Source organism: Betta splendens, chromosome 3 (assembly GCF_900634795.4).
Source record: "Betta splendens chromosome 3, fBetSpl5.4, whole genome shotgun sequence".
NCBI classification, from domain to species: domain Eukaryota; kingdom Metazoa; phylum Chordata; class Actinopteri; order Anabantiformes; family Osphronemidae; genus Betta; species Betta splendens.
The window spans coordinates 5,024,683-5,049,524 of NC_040883.2; the positions used below are offsets into that span (position 1 = coordinate 5,024,683).

Below are 24,842 nucleotides of genomic sequence, written 5' to 3' on the forward strand. Positions count from 1 at the left end.
CACTAAAACACTGGTACAAGATATTTTAACACTTGGTAGTGCTCCGTCTGTGCACACGCAGGACTACATCCTCCGCCTGTCTGACACCGTGTACTGTCGTGCATGTGCAAATTTCTAGCGGCGCATATACGGTCGTGCATTGTGCCAAGTATTTCATTCAGGTGGCCTGACAAAGCGACAGACGGCCAAGGACTGTGTGAGCCACTATCGTTGTGCAGCAGTTGGCCTCTCAAGGGCGTACTCACCAAGTGGAGCATAAATCCCCACTGATCCGCGACAGTCAAGTCCCATTAGAATGGTCTGCACAACAGCCCATCACTCTATTATCACGGCTGGCCTGAAACTGACTGTTCTATTGTAAATCTTATCCAGCTAAAGGAGGTCGGCTTCAAGCCCTGTCAAGCTGAATATTAGGTACAGGCATCGCTGCTCTTGGATGAAAACATAGCAGCTTCAAAGACTTTGGGAATTTATTAAAACCATCCGATTTCTTACAGTGACAAACACTACAGTAGAAGTGGCCTATTTGACAGCCAGCCCCATAAATACAGTAGAATGATATATTTGGTAGTTGATGAGGTTCCAACTGAAATTTTATTTTCTACATTTGGTCTGTATCCAAATGTGCCGTTTGACTTTGTTTAATAAATGCCCTGTACAATTTGGTGACACAGTGAATTAATCATTCTAATAATGAATGGAGCACAGTCACATACTAAATATGTCCTAATAAAAATAAATACATAAGAAAAACAATAGAATAGATGTATCATTTTTCTATTACCCATTTTTCTATTACCCCCACTTTTCTATTATGTCGTAATGCAATGTACTCCACATCATCACAGACAGACAACCATTATAATGTGACTAAAAAGAAAAAGAATTGCAAAAGAATTAAACAAACCAGAAGTAGAAGAACACAACTTTAACATCAAGATATGAAATTAAATATAAAATACAATTATTCACCAAGCCAAAGGGTTCATTCACTAGACTGTGTGTCTATGACTTAAAATCAGAGTGTGTATAAAACTAATAAACTCCTCATCCATCCAAAGAGGGTCCTGACTTTGTGTACATCTGAACACAGGCGTCTCCTGTGATGTGGATAAATGTCCTCACAGTCAGAGAAATTACGAACACTTGGAAGGGCCTGTGGGGCCCAAAAGAGGAGGGTGGAGGTGTGTGCTGCGGCCAAAAGGCATTAAGCTATGATTTACGCCCCTGTGGCTCGCTGTCTGTCCCTCCATAGAGACATATTCAGCACTGAGTTACAGGACTTCAAAAAATAACATTTGGTTTTCCTAACCTCTCTAATGCACACAATTTCATGGAACCTTAAAGCTCCATGTTCGGGCCAAGTAACCCCTCTCACACACGCACGCCTCAGCCCCATTCACCCTGTGGAGAGAGTTAGAAGAAGAGAATAGAGCACGGAGGTGAGAGCGGAGTGCATCCTGCTGGCATGGGACACCAAACGCTAACACTCCATGGTAACACACGGTGGTGGCTGCGCTTGAGTCGCGGGTGCAACGTGTTTACATGTGCATGTGTGTGTGCTTATGGAGCAAGATTTATTACCTCGCATGTAATAGCAGTCTCCCGACTCCAGCGGCAGCATCAGGCCAGGTGTGTGGATGTCCCAGGCTACCTTGAGCCCGATCCTCCAGCAGGCCTTCTCACCGCTGCCTCCCTCACTGCTCTCCCCTGTCAGTCATGCACATCACATTTGCATTTTACAGTTATATTCAGATTTCACTTTCACCCAATGTGAATGTAAAGGTGCGCAACTGCACATGAACTCAAATTACAAGTGTGTTATTACTGCAAATGCAGGCTAATGTAGGACACTATTATTATAGGCACGCTCACATCTGCAATTAAACTATTACAGACAGTTATAGCCCTGGCAAAAACAATGATATAAAATATATTCAACCACAGGTGAAGGTTAATTCCACACCCAAACAGAAAGTGCCAGCCTTTGTCTCCATAAAGCAGCTGAGCAAAGATGATGCGTGTTGCTGTGGTCAATTGGCTGTTAGCACAGGATCTTTATGCTCTCATTATGCTGCGCAAGAGGAAATAGTTGGATAAAAGGCTTTTATTTTGTTTAGCGAGTGTGTGAGAGTGTGTTATTGGCGAGCATGTATCCCATGATATTCCTGTTTCTCGACCCATTCTCTGTAACCACCTCCCCGGTTCTACTCTCCCCTTCCATTATTACATGGCACACTCAGAAAACAAGATTTGGCTTGGCTGCCCAACACCCCTCAGCAAAATCAATACTAAAGTCTTTCTGGGCCTCTCTGCCCCACAGCTGCCTTTTCCTTTGCTCAGCACGGATAAATAGTAACTTAATTTCCAGCCATTGTGCTCTCAGAGCCGGCTAATGACAGCACTCCCCAAGGCCCCGGGAATGGTGGAAGATCATCAGCCGTGCCGGAAAACACTCAGTCGCGGCAGATTCCTTTGGATCAGCGCAGCTGGGAAAAACACAACCCCTCTGGTCTGAGGCAAAAGGAAGGTGATGCAACCCTTTAATGAAGTCGGTGCCATATAAACATGTAGTTTCTGTGCATCTACTGTAAGTTATCACTTATTGTGTTTGTTTCCTCTCAGACATAGGCCTCTTAAAAAAAAGACATCCTCAGGATAACAACTTCATTAGCCTGGATGTACAAGTCCTCAGAGTCAGTCAGTGGAGCACATCTCCATAGTGCTTTGCTCTGATCAGACTTTCCTCTCAAAAGCATGTTACTCCGAACTGGAGAAGACACAGCTGCTAAGCACTGCAAGGTGTTATACCGTAGTGTTTGAAGCCCGTGTTCACAGGGTCAGAGTTGAAACGGCCTAGAACAAATCATCGGAGCAGGCCTCCGGAGCAGGTGTTTCTGGTTAAACAAGCCCAGTTGTAAAGTGCGCTGGGCTGTCGGAGCGGTCGGCGCCGCACCTGTGTGATACTGTGAAATTACAGCTTCAAGACGCAGATGCAGACTGTGTGTTTGCTGAAATGCAGCTGCACCTTTATCTACATTCCCAACAGGAAATGGAGGAAAGCCTTTCCATCTTTGGAAAGTGCAGGGAATGATCTAGCAAACAGCTGGTCAAGCAATAGTTAAGACTTATTTCAAAATCCATTCATAGTTTTTATGGCAAAGGTTAGAGAGTTGTCCATTATACAGTAATGCGGATGTATCGTGTATGCAACATAAAGCTGAAGCCAAGCAGACATACAGTACGAGTGACAAAGACAATATTTTAAAGAAATAACTTTGGATATGATGGTTTTATCTTTGGCAGTTGCCCCGATCCAGAAAGCAAAGTCTTCTCTTCCTGAGATTCTCTATCAACTCAATCAGCAAATGCGATCAGCTCTTGAAAGAGTGCACACTCCATAATTAGGCGACATTGTATTATCCATACAGTACAGTCTAGGAACACTTATCAAAGCAGGGCTCATTATTCCATATCAGATAATTGCACATCGATCATTTCTTGGGGAAATGATTTAGATGAGATGAAGTGTTTGCGATAAGGGCCCGTTTGTTAAACTGCTCCATTGAGCCCGTGTTGAGAGCTCAGGCTCGAACGCCTGTGATCTCCCAACGCACGGCTGGCGATAAGGCCGTCAGCAGCACGCCGGTGATGACATTTGATAATGCCCTTACACTATCGCGTAGATGGATCTGATGGTTACCTCACCAGAGGCCATGTCTACAGCTGCTGCAGCGCTGCTGTAGGGCCACAACACACAAGGTTAGCTGCGTCTGATCCACCACAAAGAGATAAGTTGGCGGGGACATATGAAGTGAAGGAGTGAAAGTAATTTCAGAAGCAAAATGCCAAAAAGCAAAGAGTAGCACGGCATACTTTGGATTAAAGTGCAGCAGTGTGAAAGGACTTATTCTGGCTGTCGCTCAGTCTGATTAGGAAAGCCGTTTTAGCTCAGACCCTTACCTTTGTCATCGTGGCAGGTGTAGCTGTAAACAGCCACTGGTGAATGAATGATCAAGTTCTCATCGTGGTGCCACCCTACTGCCATTTTCCCCATGCCGTAGTACGGCTCCTCTTTGAGCTGGCTCGTGGCAGCCGGGTCCATATAGTTGAGCAAGGTGACATTGAACTTAACTGGACCAGTGCATACCTGCGGAGGACTGGGCTGGGAACAGCCCTGCCCACTTTCCTGTTGCTCCTTGTCCTCAATGTGATAATCTGACAAGCTGTGCTTTAGTTCGACCACAGGTTTCTCAGGTTCGGCATCTGTGCCGCCAATGGCCTTGGGTGCCCATCCAGGGCATTTCCCTCCACTATGTTCATACCCTGTTGGGACGCTGGTGTCACTTGGCTTCACCTGGGATGACTCTCCCTCCTCGCTGCTGTGTTTGGACTCAGTGTCCCACTCCCCTTCTTGTTTGGACAATGAGCATCCTTCTTCGCTGTGTTTGGACTCAATGTCCCACTCCTCACTGTGCTTGGACTCTGTGTCCCCCTCCTCACTTTGTCTGGATTCTGAGTCCCCTCCTTCACTGTTCTTGGATTCTTCGCTGTGTTTAGACTCAGTCTCATCCTCCTCACCCTGTTTGACTTCTACCTCTCCCTTTAAACATTGCGTTAGCCTGTCGCCTTCCTTCAGCTGAAACACGTCGGAGCAAAAAAAGGTGTTAAGCTCCCACAATGCCTTGCAAGCCGCTCTCAAGTCAGGGTCACAGCAACTTTGTCCTTTGGCGTCTGAGTCCTCATTGTGCCAGGGGATGGCAAAGAGCCGCGTGTCCAGATAGCGATAGGTGTGGCCCGGCTCGCCCAGCAGGGCCCGGGACACGGCAGTAAAAACATCTCTGTCACGGACACGGACCAGGTCCCTCAGGAGACAGCCCTTGCTTCTCAGGGTGAGCAAAGCCGCCTGCACCCGGCCATGAAGCTCAGCAGGCAGTGAGCAGGATTTCCTTAGAATCAGGCCGGAGTAACTGGAGTCCCACTGGGAAACAAAGAGACAATTTTATGGTACTGGCGAACTATCACTATGTAGATGTTTAAAGCCGAAGTTTAAAGGCAGCTGGTCGACTCACCAGCTGCTGAAATCCCCGATTTGAAGGTCCTAAAAAGGGGATCTTCTTGTCTCCCAACTCCTGCAGTAGCTTCCGCCTCTGTGGAATGCAACAAAAAAGGCAAATGAGCAGCAGCAGGCGTCTGCTCCGTTTAACTAATGTGTGTTTGAATGTGTTCGTTATCTGAGTATGAGATGTTATTTCCTAGCAGCAAAGCATGTGCAGACCCCAATCCACCTGAAGTATGTTGCAGACTTACAATAATTACTTAAGCAACTGCAGTTGCAGGGCACAATAACATCACGCGCTAATTAACCCCCCATCCTCGAATAGTCGTTTCTAACAAACGGCGCTTTCAAAACGAACGGAGACGGAGCAGAAACCTGGTAACCAGTCGTTTTCATTGACGTCTCACATTTTTATGATTTCATGAAGGCTGCCGTGGGGTCCCTCACAAGCTTATAAAAGATGCCCTGTGCCATACAGAGCTCCTGCAATAAAACCGTCAACCTGGTGTGGGGATCAAAGTAGCTTTCATCGGGCCACATTCCATTCTGACCTGTAAATCCAACGGCAACTGGCATAAAAACTATACGCTCAAATAAATTTCACAACTGTTTCCCAACCCCGCCTCCTTCTTTGGCCTCCCATGTGCACTCGTGTGACTGTATGTATAGCTGGAGTTCTTGCTTGCATGTGGGTTAAGTGCCTCTTCCTATTCATTCCCCACAGGTGCACACGCAAAGCGACTCTGCGTGACGTCTTACGAGCAGGAGGAGGAGAGAATCAGCCAGATCACCACAGTTTAGAGAGAATTAAAGCATCCTGTTAATTAAAAAAATGCATGTCCTCCAAATGGTCCTGGATCAGAACGAGCAGTCGATGGCCCTAAATAACCGAGGGTGGGAAATATGGGAGGGCATCACATCTGAGTCAGTCTGGTGAAGGTATCTTCAGGGCTGAATCTTTACCTTAGGCTAAACAACGCAACACCTGCTGGAAGTGTTCTTTAAGGACGGCGCGCGAGCGTACGGGCCTTGCCGAGTTATTCTGGAACAAACACAACCAGACTCGCAGGCAGTTGGAATCTAAAAAACAAAACAACATGCACTATTCATGGCCGTACTGCGTTCAAAGGCTGTTTGGAGGAAATTGACAGCCTGACACGCGTTCATTGGTGTCAAATTCTAACTCATGACAGAAACTCGGGATATCAAGGTGAGGCTCTGGGCTACTGCTGTACGGTGTGTGTGTGCATCTGTGTGTAGCTGTACTGTACGTGAGCAGACAACTAGTGTAGGTGTGTGCGCACGTACAGTAACTAGTTATTACACAATGCTTTGCTCACAGTGTGCAAACCACTACTGTGTACACAGGCACAGAAGTGTGTCTCTCACACTGCGTCCGTGCACACAGACGGAGCACGAGCGCTTCCTGCAAAAGCCGGCATCCAGGATTGCGAGCGCGGCTCCTCAACCCCCGATCGCACACAACCAGGGCTGTCACACACGTGTCAAATACATCAAGCTACTCCGAAATTCCACGGGAAAAAGAAAAAAGAAAGGCAAGAAGTTACCGGAGTCCTCTGAAGCAGATGGACTCTCACAGTATCAGAGAACGGCTGCGTCTGTCTGCCCGGTTCCAGGAGGAAAACCACAAAGCGCCAGAAAAGGTCTGAGTGAGAACGCAGACCTTTTTATGCGCCTTATTATGGGATTACCAATCCCATAATAATCCCATAATAAGGCGAATGCTTCACGGTAGCCATGCCAGCCGTCTGCACTGAGTGATATATCTGATACTTTTTTCTCCTTTTTTTAATCTCTCTTTTCCTTGATGGGATTATTTCCTCAGCCGGACTGTTTATCACAGAAAAACATATTAGGTAGAATAGAACTCAATTGGTTTGCTTTGATCTTGGCCTATAACAGATATCAAACTGTGTACCATATATTTATTAATTTCATTTATTCCCCGTCTGTGACAATTCAACGGACACTTTCTTCAAAGCGTTCCTTGCAGAGTAGATTAATGTCCAGCGCTTAGCATCAATAGCTCAAAACAGCCAGATAACCGCTGCCGCGAGGATAAAAGCGCTTCCAGGCGAACTCGTGTCTGCCCCACAGGGTCCGCTGGAACATGCTGTATGTGGCACAACCGCTGAATGAGGACACGCGGATCTCGGGGAGCTGGTCTAGACCGGGCTGATGCGCCCGGATGCAACGTGGAGGACGGGCAAGAAGTAGAAACGCGAGATAAGAGCAGCACGCCGACTCAAAATTCCGGCCCTCGAGCCGCCCAGAAGAAATGATGTGATGCGATGGGAGACAGCTGTGTAGTAGAGAGCTGTGTTTAAACTGCGAGCCATTGGTACGTGTGTGACACCCATTTCAGAATGGGCCTTCCGCATAAGTGTCGGTGAATCAACAGTTTTGACAAGTCGGCTGTAAAACGCCTCGAAGCGGATTCAAACAGACAGGCTACCTGTGTGCATCAAAGGCGCTTCCGCCCTGCTCCGTGTGGCACGGCATCGGAGAATGTGGGACGCCGGTGCGAAGCCCGCGCCCGTCAGCACCTTCGCGTTCGCAAGCTACGATGCACGGGAATTCCACAGGAGCCACGGAGTCTGTCCCGCATGTAGGAAACACGTTACAGGGAAGGCCCAGAGTCAAGTAGGTTCCTTAAAGCGCTGCAGAGGTCAAGGGTCGCTTCATCCTCCGTGTGTGACACGCACTTAAAGTCATAACACTCCACCAATGAGGCAACACGCTAATGCTAACACGGGCAAGCCAACCTCGCAGACTCCGGTGCCTCTAAACATCCGGTTTTTATCACCGCACCAACTTTTAAAATATGCGCGTGTGCAGCTGGAGGCCAGCAGCTCCAGCAGTATTTGCCATGCGGGGTTGTGTCTCTCTTTCAACTTCCCGTCCGCTTCATGCACTCTCACGTCTGACATTTGGTGGGGTTTACGTGTTCCACCAGCGGCGGCTAGCCGGGTGAGTCAGTGTGATGGCTAACCGGGCGGACTGGTAAATGGCTAACTGGAATGTGTGGGAGCTGACCTCCGAGCGGTGGCATCGGTAATGTGTAACCCCCGGGTCTCCACACCTGCCCGGGACCGGCCCATGAACACGAATGGGAGCGCGCGAGCCAGAGGTCGTCCGGGAGCGCGTCGCCGGGAACGCCTAATAACAGAAACTTGCTTCCAGCTGCTTTTCTGTTGATATAAAACTCGGTGGATAATCTGTATTATCCGGAGAGGTGTTTACAGATTCCGAATACAAGTCCAGGCTACATTTGCAAATCGTGTTTAATGCAAGGCAGACTATTAAAGCTTGCGCAAACAGAAACAGGATCAGATGTTTATGGCCGCTATTAAGAACATAATCTTTAAACCGTTTCACACATTGACGCGTTTCGGGTCACATCGAATACGTGAAGCTAAGAAACAGCGGTTGCTCTTAGAAACAATAACAAAACACATCCCTAAAAATAACAGAGGATGAATGTTTTGCTATTAAGCGTTTTTTTGCCAGTGAAGTGAACACTGTGTAAATATTGACAGACGCGTTGAGCGCGGGTTCAGCGGGGATCCGCAGGTGCAGTAAGTGATGACAAATGGCTGACAGGCCGGCTAGGGCCTGTTAATTGTTGTTGGAGGCTGAAGGCTGCGTTGTTCATTTCACCTCGCGACAGGTCGGCGGGGGACTCGATCATTAATATTAGAACATTTCCATCCATCTACCTGAACAAGGGGCCAGTCATTTATCGGGCCGGTGCTGGGCAGACCTTTCACGCCCTGTTTATAACACTGATCTAAGCACATTACCAGAGCTGTGGGGGACCACCGCCAGTCATTAATTAGATTCACACACGCGGCACACCCACGCGCACAACGCAAGCGCCTTCATCAGCGTCCAGTCACATTTGAAAAATGTCAGACGTGCTAGATAAGGTGCACGGACACACACCCGGTGTTCCGATTGAACCGCACTTCAAAAGGCCCGGCTGTCTTTGTGAGTCATGTGCGCGCTTTCTCACACGTACTTACTTGCAGCAACTCTTCCGGGCATCCCAGAGTACACGTGCATGCGTGTGAGGCAGAGGACCGGATGGGGGGTGGGGGCTCGGTCACTGGACCTGGTCTGTTTATTGAACTCTCCCACTCTTCATCTCTCTCACCGCACCTGACAGGCTCACAGAGAGACCCAGGTTTCCAGATCAATCACTCAAAGGTATTTACAAATGCACAAAGCCAGACTGGCACATGGCCGCTGTGTTTAAGCGCTTTTCAATGTGTCCGTGGTGTCAACAGCTATTAAGCACTTATCTACACTACAAGGGGGGGGGAAAGCGATGTTACTCTGACCTTTAGCGAGTGTCGAATCCGGACAGAGGCGGAGGCAGAACAGAGCAGAACTTTCCGGAGGTCTGTGGACGTGTGCCCTACACGAGCTTTTTCATATTTCTGTGGGGGAGATTGACGGAATGCGCTCTTTATCAGAAACATACTGGCTCCTTCACACTGACACACCTACACAGCTTCACACACAGGAGCTGCCCTGCCCATCAGCAAGGCTGTCCACACACCAGGTATTCAAACTACCAGCCTCACGGTACCGGGACACAACGGCCCGGTTCCCTCAACTCTTGGCCGGCAGCTCCAGTGTGCAAGGACAGTTTGCCATTATTCCTTAACTGTTAGTTTGCGGCCAGGCCATAACGTTCCCATTAAGATTATGTCGATCGAAAAAGCCTTTTTAGTTTTCACCTTCAAATTACAACATGCTTTCATGAGGTCAGCTGTTTTCCATGCGGAATGGCTGGTTTTAATGCAGACACAGTCCCTTGGTATTCAGGCGGGGTCTTGTTCGGCAAGGGGAAAGTCAGGAGAAAGAGGAAGAAAATGGGAGGAGGGGAGGGGAGAGAAGAGCAGAAGGAGAGTGTTGATTGAAAGACTGTGATTAGCAGTTTTCAGCAGGGCACCAGGGCCACTGAGTTGTTCTAACAGGGCTGTCGCGTCCCGAGGAGCAGTCAAGGAGAAGTCAGTGCTTTAGAAAGCTCCCTCAATTCCTCCACCCCCCCCCCCCCCCCTCCTCCTCCTCCCCCGCGCCATCCAGCCACACTTCTCCTGCCCCTCCAAACAAAATCAATATGACTGTGCAAAGTGCAGCCCGGCCCGGGGGGAGCGCAGGCTTGCTGCGGGGGCTAGATGCACGGCGTGAAGGAAGGACAAGAGGCGTCCTCCAGGCCTGTCCCACAGGCAGTGTCAAGGACGGACCTGAGGACCGGAGGGCTGCCCTTCCCCTCCGCATCCTGCCCTCTCCCTCTCCTCCTCCGCCCGGCCGGCTCAGCGGGGCAGAAGGGATCGATAGGCAGGTGGAGCGTTTAAAATCCCCCCCGCTCAGGAGACCGACGTTGCGCTACTCAGAGCCTCGGCAGAGCGGCGCGGCGCTCTGGGCAGAGCAGCTGGATGGATGGATGGATGGATGGATGGATGAGTACAACGGTGGCACCTGGCCATTGAAAGGTTTGTGATTTGTGACAATAAACAATTCAATAGCACTTAGCCATACACAGTGTCTGAGGGGTGTAGAGCCAGGCTCTTCACGCACACCGCCATTGTCTCAACATGTCACAGATCAGTAGCATTCAGGTCAGGCAGACGCACACCAACACATTCTGGTACAAACCTGTATAGATGTAGCTGAACTATACAGCTCCGTTACTATAATAATGCATATGAATGGCTTAAAGTAAGTGGCATGAACAGTACTATCATCGTCAACAGCGGTGTTCCTCATTTCCATACAGTAGGCTCTGTGATGAAGGCTGTACATGATGAAGTGCACAAGGAGGATTTCGGTCCTGCCGCGTGTCTCCGCGTGTGAGTGACTGATCACAGTAGAAGTGGCTTGTGCCTCTAATCCGGTACCACTGTTAGACGGTGCAAAGACCCAGCTCTGTGTACAGCAGCACGGGTTGATCAAACCCATCATGTGACAGGCAACCTCTCCAAATGACGATGATTTCCCAGCTCTGTGTCCTTTCGGCTCCGCGTTAGATCGTCTCCTGACACCAGCGGCTCTGGTACTTCATCTGGGATGAAGATGACGTGCGATCCGACCCGAAGGCTCGGGAGCCAGGGTAAACGAGGGGCTAAGATCGGGGGACTGTGCTGAACTAGTTGACAGCTGTGACAGTTATGTGGTATATTATAACCTTATGTTAAACCTTATGTGTGTTGCCTGGAAAAACACTTATTATTACTTGTGATATTATGCTATGAACTCTGCTATACTACATTGACTGCAACACCTAAAACGAGTTTAGGTACATAATAAAAATAGTACAAAATAAAAAGACCATAAACAACACACATAATGGATATTTTGTTGATGCACTTGGTGTTTTCGTACCACAGACACAAAGGAAAAGCTCTTGTATTATTTGCTGAGACTAATTTGTGACTAAAGCATTAACAAACATTAGCATATGGCCATGTTAAAATACAGACATCACATAATCCACTAGAAAAACATATGGCACAAAACAGATGTGCACTGAACATCTAGGACAGGCCTCATGTAGTCTTTGACCCAGATAAACTGGCATTATGATGTGACCTGAGATTAATATTAAATTAAAGACCAAATATTATCTGTGGCTGTTTACACGGCCGTCAGCCTGTCTTCCTGGAATCCTGCAGCAGATACCTTTAATATACTGGCATTAGCCAAATCCTGAAGTAGAGCAGACGTCGCTTGTCTTGCTTGAGAGGCCACCTCATTTCTTTATTTATTTTTCCTTCACTCATTCTGAACAAAGGGAAATATTCTACCAGGAATTGAATAGCTTAATTCTCTCCTCACTCTCCCCAGTAGCTTGAATGGTGACAGATTAACATCCTCGAGGTTTACAAACGCAGCCACTTGAAAACGCAGTAGCTGGCGCCCCACTGCCCGCACAGGTCTAAGTTGAGGGTTAATGTTAAAACTCCAAAATCCACACTTGAGTCGGAGGCTATGTCGCCTAATCCCGCGCAGGATGAACCATTCTGTCACGTACAGTACCTATCAAAGAGTCGCAAGCCATCCCAAACGTTGACTCTGTGCCATAGTTACTGTTCAATTCGGCTAATTATTACAGCCAATCAGAGGGGTTAACAGGGCGGAGCCTTGCCAGACCATGTTCTGGAGCATTTAACAGCTGGCAGGAACGGAGGTGAATGCATTACACACTGTCCTCATCCAATAAAAATAAAACACCCTGACATCTGAGGTGTACTTAACACGGAGGGGAGGAAGTGAAGGGAGGACCTAAGGGAGGGGACTGTGGGGGTGAGAGGGAGAGCATCTGATAACGTGATGTCCAAGTGCCACCTAGTGACAACATTCCAGTTTGTCCGGTCTTTAAGGTTCTAGAGCATCAGAGGTGGGAGGTGGCCGAGGACACCGGGGTTAATGACACCTGCATGTTGTTCTGTCCTTTGAAGGACATTTCAGGTGGTGCCAATCATTTCAAATTTTACCATTAGGTAAAAGACGGTGGACAAAAATGACAACACTTAACGAGCCTTCATGTTCAGAGGGGGGAACGTGCCTGTAACACTCCGCTGGCAGGCTGGTGGCCCTAGGCCCCCGGGTCCCCTCCCCTCATTAGCCCAGGTATAAATCACACTCTGTTGGTGCCCAGAGGTGAGAAGGATGAGAGTGGAGGTGAGCTTGAAATAATGCTTATGTCACAACGGGTCAGCCCTCCATTATGGCCGTTTCAAAAACTATTAATCTTGCTTGTAGTCAGTGGCCTAGAAATAATTACTTCATCTAACCCGTGTAATACAGCATGACCAACAGTTGAGTTTGGTCAATTTGGGGCTGGGCAGGAAGGATCGGGGATGGTTTGTGGTAGTGGGGAGAGGGGGGAGACGGGGGGGGCTACAAATTACCAGGTCCTGTCTCCTGCTACTGGGTGACTGATGCCCTGCTCACTTTAGCGGCGGCCTTTTACACCCTCAACACTGATTTAGATAGATGCACGCGACGTCTACAAACACGTGTACGGACATTAACGCGTGACTAAACGTGCACGTTGACGGGGGGTGGGGGTTGGGTGGGGGCACACAGATCGCATTATTTCAAACAAGGGCTCCCAAAAAACTCACGACGGATACCACAGCATCCGATTGGTCGCAGTTCGCCTGTAGAACAGAGCGACCGATCAACCCAATCACCATCACATCCAGTCAGCATCAACTGGATATCACAACTGGTTCCCATCTAGTCTGCTGACACATCTAGGAAAGTTCAACAAACTCTTAACAGAAAAAATTAAATAAATAAAAAATATTTAGTAGTTTTAACAGCCTTATTCAGGAATTAGCGCTTTGGTTCCACTGTATCTTCTCGTCCATCTTCCTCCACTCATTGCTACTCAACAGTGCCCCGTGGAGCAGTTCCATAACTGCAGGTACAATCACCTGTCTCCATGACGACCCCCCGTCCCACTCCTTCAACATCATGACAGATACAAACACAATAAAGGCGACTAGTGGAGAAACCCACACAGCAGGTAAACACAGGAGCGAGTGCAAACTCAGCCACAACGGACGTCACGGAAGTATGTATGGAGTGACATAAATAAATGCATCCCTCCAGTGGCTGTCACAGCTGGCGTTGCAGGTGCAAATTTAATTAGTCAAGGTGAAGTCTCCTCTTGTTGTCTAAGAAGAGGGGGTCCTCGCCGTGCAAGACTGTAAACACACGCTATATCCTAATCAGGTGTCACGGCGGCGTTTGATCAGCCGGCGCAAACTTGTCACGAATCCCCGGCAGAGAGTGGGCCGAGGGGGTAGAACAAAGGGAGGGAGCTGTCACCAGAGAACGGGGCGGTGGTGGCGGCGGCAGCAGCGCCGGATGAAGAGACTCCCCCCATTAACAGCCTCAGTCGCCGATGCCGCTCCCGTCTCTCCTGCGGCGCCTTTCTTTGGCTGCGCGGCCACTAGCGGTCCCACTCGAGCGCCGCCGCCAGAGCTTCCGACCCAAAGTGGTGCGCTACTTTTGTTTACCACCAAAAATAGACACGTTCTGAGATGCGAGCGGCGCTTGTTTTGTTTTTATCAAGCGCCATCGTCGGGAGCTGGGCCTTCCTGCTGCGCGCCTCCACGCTGCATTTAGCCGGTGCAGGAAACACACGCGCCATTAGATACTGTTTACCTTTCAGTTTGGATGATATTGAATACATTAGCCGATTGAACCTCATAAGAAACGCCGGCGAGTGACAAGGCCCAATCGTCTTTGCGACTACCCTGGTAACTGAGATTACAGGCTAACAAAGAGCAGACAGGAGGAAAAATATTTAAAACCCGAATAGTGATACATAAATTAATTAAAGGACAAAAAAACAAGTGGAGAATTAAAGTTGGAACATCTGTCAGCGACTTAGCTTCCCAACGTAATACCAGTGTTAGAACATTTATACCCTTGAAGTTAATGATCCCCTCTTTAATTGACAGTCAAGGAAAACTGGCTGCGGCAGCATCCTGCCGAGACGCCGATAAGAGGCCCCCTCTCCCCCTCCTGAAAATAAAATTTAAAAAAAAAATGTTTAAAGAACCTTGGCACTAATCCCTATTGTCATCCCAGTGCAGCAGAAGGACTTACAAACACAGATAACTCTGCTGAAGCTGTCTATTTCTCAGGAGTTATGGGGACAGCCGAGCCGTTGTGTGCCTTGAATCAGTCACTCAGATTAGCCCAATCCCTCTGTGCTGTCAGTCAGCCGAGACACTAGCCTGTCGTCACATTTACATGAGTCCATCTCACATGTGACAATGCCCCTATATGCGACAATAGCTGTGGGGAAGGGGTCCACTTCCTAGCAGATAGCGGCGCCGCGGCGTACGGCAGACGGGCTGTTGTTGGATTAAGCTTGCGGCGTGCGACGTGCTCATGTCTGCGGTGACACTCCGACAACAAGTTTAAGGAGTCTTAACCAGCGCTGCTGCTCCGCAGTGGAGAAAATGTGGGAGATGTATGTCAGATGAAGCATGCACTCACACCTACAACGACACACACACACACACACACACACACAGACTCACTCGGTGGAATAAACTTCAAAAAACTTGAAGGAACAAAGTGAGTGTTGTATTAAAACCACGAGCTTACCAAATGTATGTCTTCCCCAAAGTTGGCTTCAAGCATGACTTTAATCCACCTACTTCACTTAACATGATGAGGTTCAAAGAATAAAATGAAAAACAGCGGAAAAAGTGTGTTTTGTAAAAGAGAAAAACATCTGTATCACTCTCAATCTTCAACAGAGGAGGATATTAAAAGAGCAAACCTAAAAAAAGGATCTTAAACAAACTTTGGGGGGGTTGAATTAATAAGGAATTAGCTCCTGCAGCGTAAGTTAGTTTGTGTTTTCAAATGAACGTGTGTTACTTGAAGGCACCTGAGAGCTCAGACCGCGCTGACTGCTTTTTATGTTGCTGCGGCTCACTCCACTTCAAACAGTCCTGCAACAAATGACAGTGGATGCCCTCTACATAGCAGGGCCAGGGCAGGCGTGACACAGGGGTTGACAACTGAACCCTCAACCAGCCCAACCCCTCCCCCCGCCGCGGCACACGCACACACACACACACACACACACACACACACACACACACACACACACACACACAGGCCCGAAAGCAGCCCTGACACGGCCGCCCGGCAGCCCTCCCTGACCCCTCCTTGTGTTTTTCTCTCTCCATCTCACTGGAGACAACCCTCGACTCAGGACCGTTTTAGCCAGGCAAGTGGATGTGACCCGCTGCCCCCTAGTCAGGCTCATCTGAATAAACAGAGCTGGAGAAACAGGCAGAGGAGGGAAAATCTGCCTACGTTATGATGGGGAGCGGGAGGATGGGATTCAGCCAAGGGGCTCCTTTCTTTATGCACGTTTGATCAAGTGCTTGACAGCGCCGTTGCATGGAATTACGGACTGCTGAACAAAAAGTTGTGGTGTGGGTATGAGCGCCCGTCGGCATGAGCGCGCGTGTGTGTGTGTGTGTGCGTGCGTGCGTGTTGGGTGCAGTCTGGACAGGCGGGCGTCCGCGCTCTGACAGCGTTCGGCCGCCGCATCCCACCACCACCGCGTGCGAGACGCAACCTGCCCACCGGCCTTCACAGTCCGTCATTCAGGGCGGTCGAGGGAAGTGCCGGGAGAAGAGGTCAGACGTGGAGGAAGGCGGGAGGCGGGGGAGAGAGAGGAGAGGAGGATGAGGAGGACGAGGACGGAGGGAGGGCTGGTCAGGGGTTAAGTGTAGAAAAGACAGCGATGAAAGGCAACTGTCATGCACCAGTGATCGCCCAGGAGCACCTGTCTCGCGAAGAACATGCAAAGTGTGCCGGTCACGTCCTGACAATACCCCCACTTTCCTCCACACACACACACACACACACACACACACACACACACAGACACGCACTCACACTCAGACATAGATCAACACACATATACAAGCTCTCAGGAAAGGGTTGATGCTCCACCATCGGAAAGGCACCGCCTGTCTGACAGCATGCCAGTCAAGCTGTCATTGGCCCTTTCGCATATGCAAGGAAAAGTTAGGATGATAAAGAAAAAACACACGGGGCTCAGCGGAGGAACCACTGAGACATGAACAGACTACTTGAAGTAAGTAGACACTTCTCAGACTTGATGCAGAGTAAATGCTGGGACAACACAGAGCAGTAGTATAGCCCACCCTGGTTACAAACATCCTCTTATGACCTAATAAAGTGATACACTTTAACATCATGTATGTTTTTATGGTCTGTGGAACTTTGTTGAGGAGAATTAGCAGCAGGGGCCGAATACACAAATAAAAGCTGCAGGCCGAACTTCCTACTGTATGTTGAGCCTCTACAAGGCAGCGACCCAACGCCAGGTATTTTAACACACTCTCATTGCTCATGTTTATGGCAAAAAAACACTTATGATGTACAAATTAACGGTTACGATTTACGGCACCTTGTGAACTTGGTCTCCTGCAGATTTTGTGAATGGAGGGTGCCCATTGGAACCAGATGTGGGGCGATGCGCTAGCGGCGGGCGCTCGGGCTTTATTGGAAAGGTTAGTCATTACAAAGGAAAATAAATTCACAAATAAACAGCGTGAGCAAGGGCTTTGTCCTGTACAGGTGGCTGTATGCTGTAAAATGCTTCTTTTTTTTATTAGCATTAGCTAAAGTTAGCAACAACCAGATTAGGTCTGGTATGAATGTTCATCTTCGGGCCTAAAATCTACTGAAAAAACACTTTTTATCGTCTTGGCATTCACACACTACCCACACACACATGTACCAATAACAAACAATATCTGCATACACTCATCCAGCCATGCTTTCAAAGACATGTACAAACCTCTCTGCTCCTCTTCTACACACACACACACACACACACACACACACACACACACACACACACACACACACACACACACACACACACACACACACACACACACACACACACACCAGAATGCCAAACAAACAGAAATGTAAAATAACGACTTGCCCGGATCATAGCCTCGAGTGCCTAATGAATCCCCTGGAGGCCAAAGCCTCTGTGTATGAGGTGAGGGGGTCATTCCCATGTTTATTCAGCATCAGTCCAATGAGCCACCACCAACTATTGATTGAACTGATTATTCTATGTCTCTCTTGTGACAGGAAACATGCATGACAGATGAACCCTACTTGGGCAGGTCACATTCAATGTAATCTTATTGAATGTGACGGCTGATCTGGTCGGCCAGTTTGCATGATCCACATCGCGGCCTTGTTTGCGAATCCACTGACATCTGTGACTAACGCCTCAGCAGTAATATGAGGTGCTTTGTAGGGGCTGTCAGACACGTAAGCTGTCAAGAGCTGTTTGGACCAACCTGGTGACTGCTTCCATTAGAGAAAACCACCATCCTAGTGGTGCATGGTAAACACGACCACAGCGGATTTATTCCTTTGTGTTTTTCAACAATCACTCTTCTATCTCTTTGCTTTTGCGTGACAGCTAGAAATACATCAAATTACATGAATATCACTGGTGTAGAACATTCTTTATTTTGCCTCTGATCTGTGGAAATTATTATAGACAGAATCCAAATACACATCTTGCTTAATCACATAACTGTGAGCATATTGAAGAGCCCTGCGCGTGACTCACTCAGCTACACCATTACTTACTGTGGAGTTTAATCCCACAGTCACGCTTAGCAGAGGGCTATCTCTGTTATTCTAGTCAAGCCTTTAGTAAGATCACAGGTCCACAATCCCATATGGGAGCCCATGTAGGCTGAGACAATGCAGGGCCATAAAAGCTGATACTCTTCCAGATGCAAACCAAATGTAGACATGTGCACATTTACAATGTCACGCATTCAGCACAGATTGCTATAAAAAGGTGACAGGAAGTGAGGAAAGGATGTGCAGGGTTTCTATCACCCTCTCATCATAAAAGATCAACAAAAACTCAAAGTCTCGTTAGCAAGAAAGCATATCTGTGCATCATTTTAACTGTTATGGTGTGAATTATTAATATTACCTCTTACTCTTACATACAGTATAGAATGGCTACACGGCTGTTTCAGTCTAAGACTTTGTGTGTTGGCAGAGTTAGTTTGAACAAACAGAAGTTGGTCCAGCCAAGTCGATCTGTAACCACTTCAGTCCAGATATATGAGCCAAAGATCAAATAGGAAATACAAGGTAAAGACATGTAGGGGGAAAGGCTCAGCGGCAGACTAATCAGCCCCCTCCAACTCCCACATAACAAATCAATGAAAGACCTGGGCCCTTGGGCTGGCACTATATTACACACCAAAACTTCATATTCATTCATTGATTTTACTTTTCAGAATAGTATATCACTGAGCTCCAATGGGAGCAAAAAACAGAGGGTGGGGTGGAGGTCAACCCTCGCGTGGACAGATGTTTGCACAATATTGATGGTGCGTGGAGAAAGAAATTACTAAATATCAGGATCAATAGCTAGTTTCCCTAGCCATGACAGCTTGTTCCAGATGGAAATATATATAAATACTTTGTTATGGCTACTGGAGTGGACCTAACAAACAGGGCTAAATGCCTCCCTCTCAAACTCTTTGATTAGCCGAGGCCAGAGGTGACAAGAAGGGTCTACTGATGCTGGGACGCCACGCCAATGGTCAACGCATGATAATGCACATACACAGGGGCCCAGTAAAGAGGCCAAAGATATAACAGGTCACCAGCCCTGGGCAAAGTGCTCTGTGCTACCTGACCCCATCCATTTGTTATAATGACGGGCCCAGGTTGCACCATTCTTGGTCATGTTCAGATAAATGCATTGTACCGAGTTGAATCTGAAAGGAAATTGGTAAACTGCTACAGTCAACCCTATTGAAACTAATCTCAGCATGTGACATTTATCTGCACAAAGAAGGAACGAAGCCGAGTTAAATATGAAGAAACTACAAATTCAAATCATGTCCTGCTGTTTGTGGTTCTTATTTACACCACACAGTTAATAAGCGCGAGCAGCGTCACAGTTTCCTGGCTCCACAGTGACCACGGGGCCAGAAGGAGGGAAGGACCACGCCGCCGTCCATCCTTAATTAAATGAAAGCCGTTAGCTTCACTTGCCTCCTTTTTAACGCATTGAACCGGACCTCCCAGACGCCGTCTCTGCCCGGCCCTAAATCACAGCAGCATAAAGAGCCGAGCGGGTCCCTGCTGGACACACAGCTGCCGCCCAGCGGCAAAGCCAGAGCGGGACATGTGGTGGATCGCCGCCTCGCCAGCTATAAGTAATTCTGTACAGGATTAGCAGAATGATAGCCTGATCAATACTGTGTGCTCAGGCCATTAGGAATGCAGCGAGGAAATGACCCCCTCTGGTAATAAAGCAGGGCATCTGGGTTCTCCTTCATTTGCCAGCTCCATTAGTGTAATGGTATCATTATCTGCCATAGCCGTATTTTTCTGAGCCCTGGCTTTTCCACGGCTCAACCGGCGGGGGTCTGATGAAGCAGCGAGGGCCCACATGCCGAGCGCTCCCCTTCCTACCATTCTACACAGTTCCTAGGTGTAAATCTAGTTCTGTGGGAGCTTATGTGCTGCCCTGCCTTGGGTATCCATACCCCTGTTTTATGTCGGCACCAAGCACTATTTCTCCATTATTGGCTCATTAATAGCACAAGCAGCATGTAGCTTGGGTTAAGAGGAGGAAAAAGATGGCCGGAGGAGCACAAAGCTGCTGAATGTGCTGATTCTGACACCCCCCTCTTGCTAAAACACCAAGCCTGACATGACAGGACGTCGGCATTAGTCGCCATAAATCGTTTCCTTTACACTAATTCACCAGCTAACATTTTGTGGGGGTGCATTGATTAACCACGTCTGGATGTGTGGCCACATAATCAGCTTTTACCTCGCAGGTTGTTAATTTAACTCAATTGCCAAGGGAAACACAAACCATTTTAATGAGTGTTTAGAAATTAAATACCCTAAACAGCTTGCAGTAGGTGCCACAACTTGAGCAAAGCAATGAAGCTGATCTAAGCAATGGGTTGGGCTGAGCCCAGAACCTCACAACATCTGGTGACCCCGTGTGATCATTACTTAGCGTGCTGTTCACACACTTCCTCTTTCGAAACGCCACTTTATACTTGTCATCGCCGGCCAAATGGCAAACTCGCATCAGCGACAGCATTAAAACATCAGGTTAAGGGACAAGGTCAGTGCTGCTCCCACACTTGTGAAAGAGCGAGTGGAAATTCATCCCGTGATGACAACGCGGTTAGAAAATAATGAGATGTTTTCATTTCATTAGCAGAGGGAGCTGAATGTTGCTGCAAATCCTGCTGTGAAGCTGAAAAAAAAATCTGAAATTACATGAAATTTGAGTAACTGTTAGCAGCTAGTCTTCCTGAGTGTTTAGGCTAACACTCCACCTGACAGGATGCACCATGGTGCTGCTGCGGCGGAATGTGTTTTCATTTGGCACTAATCTGTTGGTGCGCGCGTCCCCTAACTCAGAATGACAGTGGGCCCAACGCAGCGCATCTCTCACGTTGTGCAGCTCCGCAGACAAACTCCCTGACTGGAGGAGACAACCGTCAGATCCAAGTTATTAGATACCATAACTGTATCATTATGCAACCGCTAATATTATAAAATCTGGCAAAACACACGGCGCCCTGGCAGTTTAACAGCCATGGAGTTACTTCGCAAATACGGCTCGTCTCACTCATCCTATTATTTATCTAAAGAGAAAAGGAGCTAAGCCATTAGGTCTGTGCAGTGCTGCCTGACTGCCTGAGGGCCAGCTGGAATGAGTTCCCTCTCTGAGCCGCTCATCTGGCCGCCACGGCTGCTTTCATAAACAGGAGGAACCACGTCTTACATAGTTTCACTGCTGTCTGACATGATCCAAACACATGTGCCACAGCACACAGCATCCAAGTCAGGAGATAAGAGGAGACGCAGACAGACAGAGCTCCGCCAGCCGTTGGGCACGCGGTCCTTTCCTTTCCGCCCTTCAGTGCAACAACAAACCCAGAAGTTAGTTAACACACCGCCAAAAGCCCGATTAAGCCCAGTCCAACGCAAAACACAGCTTGGGGCACCAGGTGAACACAACGCTGCACCTATCAGTTTTACATCTCAGCAGGTTCTACATATTTAAAGAGGGAATCATTTAATCATCCAGGCTCCCATTCGTCCCACAGCCGACATTAGAGCTCTGCTTTCTGTCCACTGGGTTTCCCATAAAGGCTGCAGCAGCTGTACACTGCTGGACTGGCAGCCTGCCAACGCTGTGGTGCACTACACAACAACTTTACCTTGTCTTTTAACTGCTCCTTGTTCAATTATACAATTAGGCACTGAATCACTGGTGTCTCTTCACTCCACATCATCATCCCAAATTACCTCCTATTGTGCATGTTGTTGTTTTATATTATTATCTGTTAATCATTAACCTATAGATGGTTAAGACTTTATCCATCCCCTTATAAATATCCCACGTATTGTAATTCATATGGCATTTCTGCTTGATATGGGGTGTGGCTGAGACGCTATACAGCAAGCTACAGCTTCTCATCAGCAGTGTCTTTACGTGACAAAACACCGTTTTAATGCAACTGTAATTCTTCATTGTGGCAGACTGGGGGGAAAATGGAAAACACAATAAAGGAAACAGGCAAGGTGAGGTATGCGCTGACATTGGCCGCTTCCTAGCCTTCGTAATGCAGCCAGCAGCGTCACATAAGGCGCATCAGACAAACAACGAGCGACAGGTCTTAGAAATATGCCAGACCTAACGGAGAAAAACGCTATCAATACCTTTGTTCTCTTCTCCCCCTCACTGTCAGCCGATCTTTTCATGTTCCTGGAGTTGTGTTTACACTGCCTCGCTTTCATTAGGGGCGATCTTGGTCATTGTAGTGCGCAAAAAAGCGCTGTGCCGGTGTGTTATAGAGCAAGACGCGGCACACGTGGGAGCAGCGTTGCGTTTTAATTCACTGACAACACAGTAGTCAATATATTTCCAGCAAAATGTTTTACCGCGGTGAGGTTTTTTCAACAGACGCTAAGCGCGGAGCCACAAGAACTACAAATCCCAGAGAGGACGCGAACTCCCGGCGGAAGTAGCTTCGGCGGAGTCTAAATGTTGCACTGCGCAAGTTCAGCGCAGGTACAGCTCTACAAACAGATACTGGAAGCTGATATCACATCAACATACTACATACCGTCAACTACATAATAACTAATGATAATAATAATAATAATAATAAGAAGAAGAAGAAGAAGAAGAAGAAGAAGAAGAAGAAGAAGAAGAAGAAGAAGAAGAAGAAGAAATTATTATTATTATTATTATTATTATTATTATTATTATTATTATTATTATTATTATTATTATTATTATTATTATTATTATTATTATTATTATTATATTAGTAGTAGTACTATTATATAGTAGTAGTAATACACACAACAAGTCCTACTAAGAAATACATTAGTAGGGCTGGTAGTTTTCATCTGTATTTGTGGGACGGCTGAAGTTATACCACAGAACAGGGATATGCTGATGTTTTGAGTTTTTGAGGAAGTGTTTTCTTTTTTTACAGAGTTTTAGTGTTTTTCCTTGTGGATGTCCCATGTGCTTCCCCTTTGTGCTAAAACAAAAGCACTGAGGCTTTCATCTTTAACTATGTGTAAAAATAGCGATTACACTTTGAAGGTTGTCCAGTTCCAGTCCCGCCAGCTTCCTTTCAACTTTTGCATGCATCTCAAATCCAGGTGCGCTTTCTGCCAGTGTGGGCTTCAACCACGTCAGCGATCATGAAAGTGCACCGTAAACGTGCTCGCTGCCTTTGTGCAACACCCACAGCCTCAGCGCCCTCCAAGGGTTCATCCAGATTGCTCATAACGTGTTTTGAGTAGTGCTGAAATGTGTTCCCTCCATTGTTCCTATCAAAGCACATGTGAAGTACATGAGGGAGCTTCACGCATGGAGCAGTGGTGGTGGGAGACTGGTGCAGGAGAGGTTTGCAGGGGTCTCAAACACCTGCTACATATTACCACTACAGACTTTGATCAGTGTCTTCATTAGTTTCCTTTGTAATCTCTCTTCTTTTATGGTAGAGCTGACCCAAGTGAGCTGGGAACAGTGATTTAACACACATGTTTCTTTCACCTGTCTTGTAAAATGCTCAAAAGCTCTCCCACTTTTAAAGATGTGGGTGTCTGCGGCATCCCTTCCCTATAAATGGAGGGGGTTCTTTTGATTCCTATTTATAATCTACATTTCCTCTCCTCTGCCCTTGTGCAGATAATGCATGAAAAATATCCCCCCAGTCCTTTGGTGAAAACCAGATCCATGTGCACGCATGTATTTCTTACATGAACATATGTCAGCCGTAGACCCGGTTCCTTTTTAAAGCCACTTTCATAAGAAGAAATATTACGATGTTGTAAATTGTTCTTCTTTTTTCTATCTGAGCCAAACTGTGCCATCGTTCAACCTCCTTCACCCTGATCCATCATTAAACTATGCTCCTTTTATGCTCCGAACTATCATTCACATGTTCTCAGTCAGTCAGTCACCTTTATATTTAATATTTCAAGCAGGAGAGGGTTGTCTTACCGCTATGTTTGGCTTCAGTTTGTCAGATCTGAGGCTCCTGGAGTGAAGTTATTGCATCAGGCTGTTAATGACAGACAGACCCCTTACCTTGTTCAACAGTTCCAGCAGAAGCAATGGTGGTGGGCCATGGAACAGTGTTAAAGTCTTGAAACATGTGGACATGATGGACCCTGTTATAATAGAAATCATTAAAACCAAACTAATTCCCAGTAATGCCGGGTGGTGGCATAATTTCACTTGCAATTGTATTTTTTCAAAATCCATAGCACATTATTCAACACATGACACAATGTTATGCTGAATAGTACGTCAAAGTGTCCTCGCTGTCAGTCAAAGTGATGGGGAATATGTCACAGTTCTCTGGATGTCCTACGTTTGATGGTCAGCTTTGAGGCTCTGTGAACAATCACTGTGTACAGGCTCTTTACACTGAGACACGCCAATTACCTTCCTCGACAATGCCTGTCATTTGTCCTACAGTGAATCAGCCTCCAAAGCAGGCACCTCTCCTCTCATGTTTGACCCGTGGGGTTCGGCACAAAGCAAGGTCATCCCTGTACACACTCTGATGTGGTATCGTATGGGACGGAGGTAGAAGAAGGAAAAGAG

General features: G+C 47.5%; 1 protein-coding gene across 1 annotated transcript in view; it reads right to left on the reverse strand.

Moving 5' to 3' along the window:
• Positions 1-22,673, reverse strand: part of fto (FTO alpha-ketoglutarate dependent dioxygenase) — a 98,635-nt gene extending 75,962 nt beyond the window's left edge. Inside the window, exons 1-4 of the mRNA XM_029143554.3 lie at positions 22,430-22,673; positions 5,073-5,150; positions 3,964-4,981; positions 1,585-1,710 (exon numbers count right to left, since the gene is read on the reverse strand). Coding sequence (XP_028999387.1) covers positions 1,585-1,710; positions 3,964-4,981; positions 5,073-5,150; positions 22,430-22,507 — 1,300 coding nt within the window. The 5' untranslated portion in view covers positions 22,508-22,673. The remainder of the gene's footprint in view (positions 1-1,584; positions 1,711-3,963; positions 4,982-5,072; positions 5,151-22,429) is intronic.
• Positions 22,674-24,842: the final 2,169 nt, after the last annotated feature.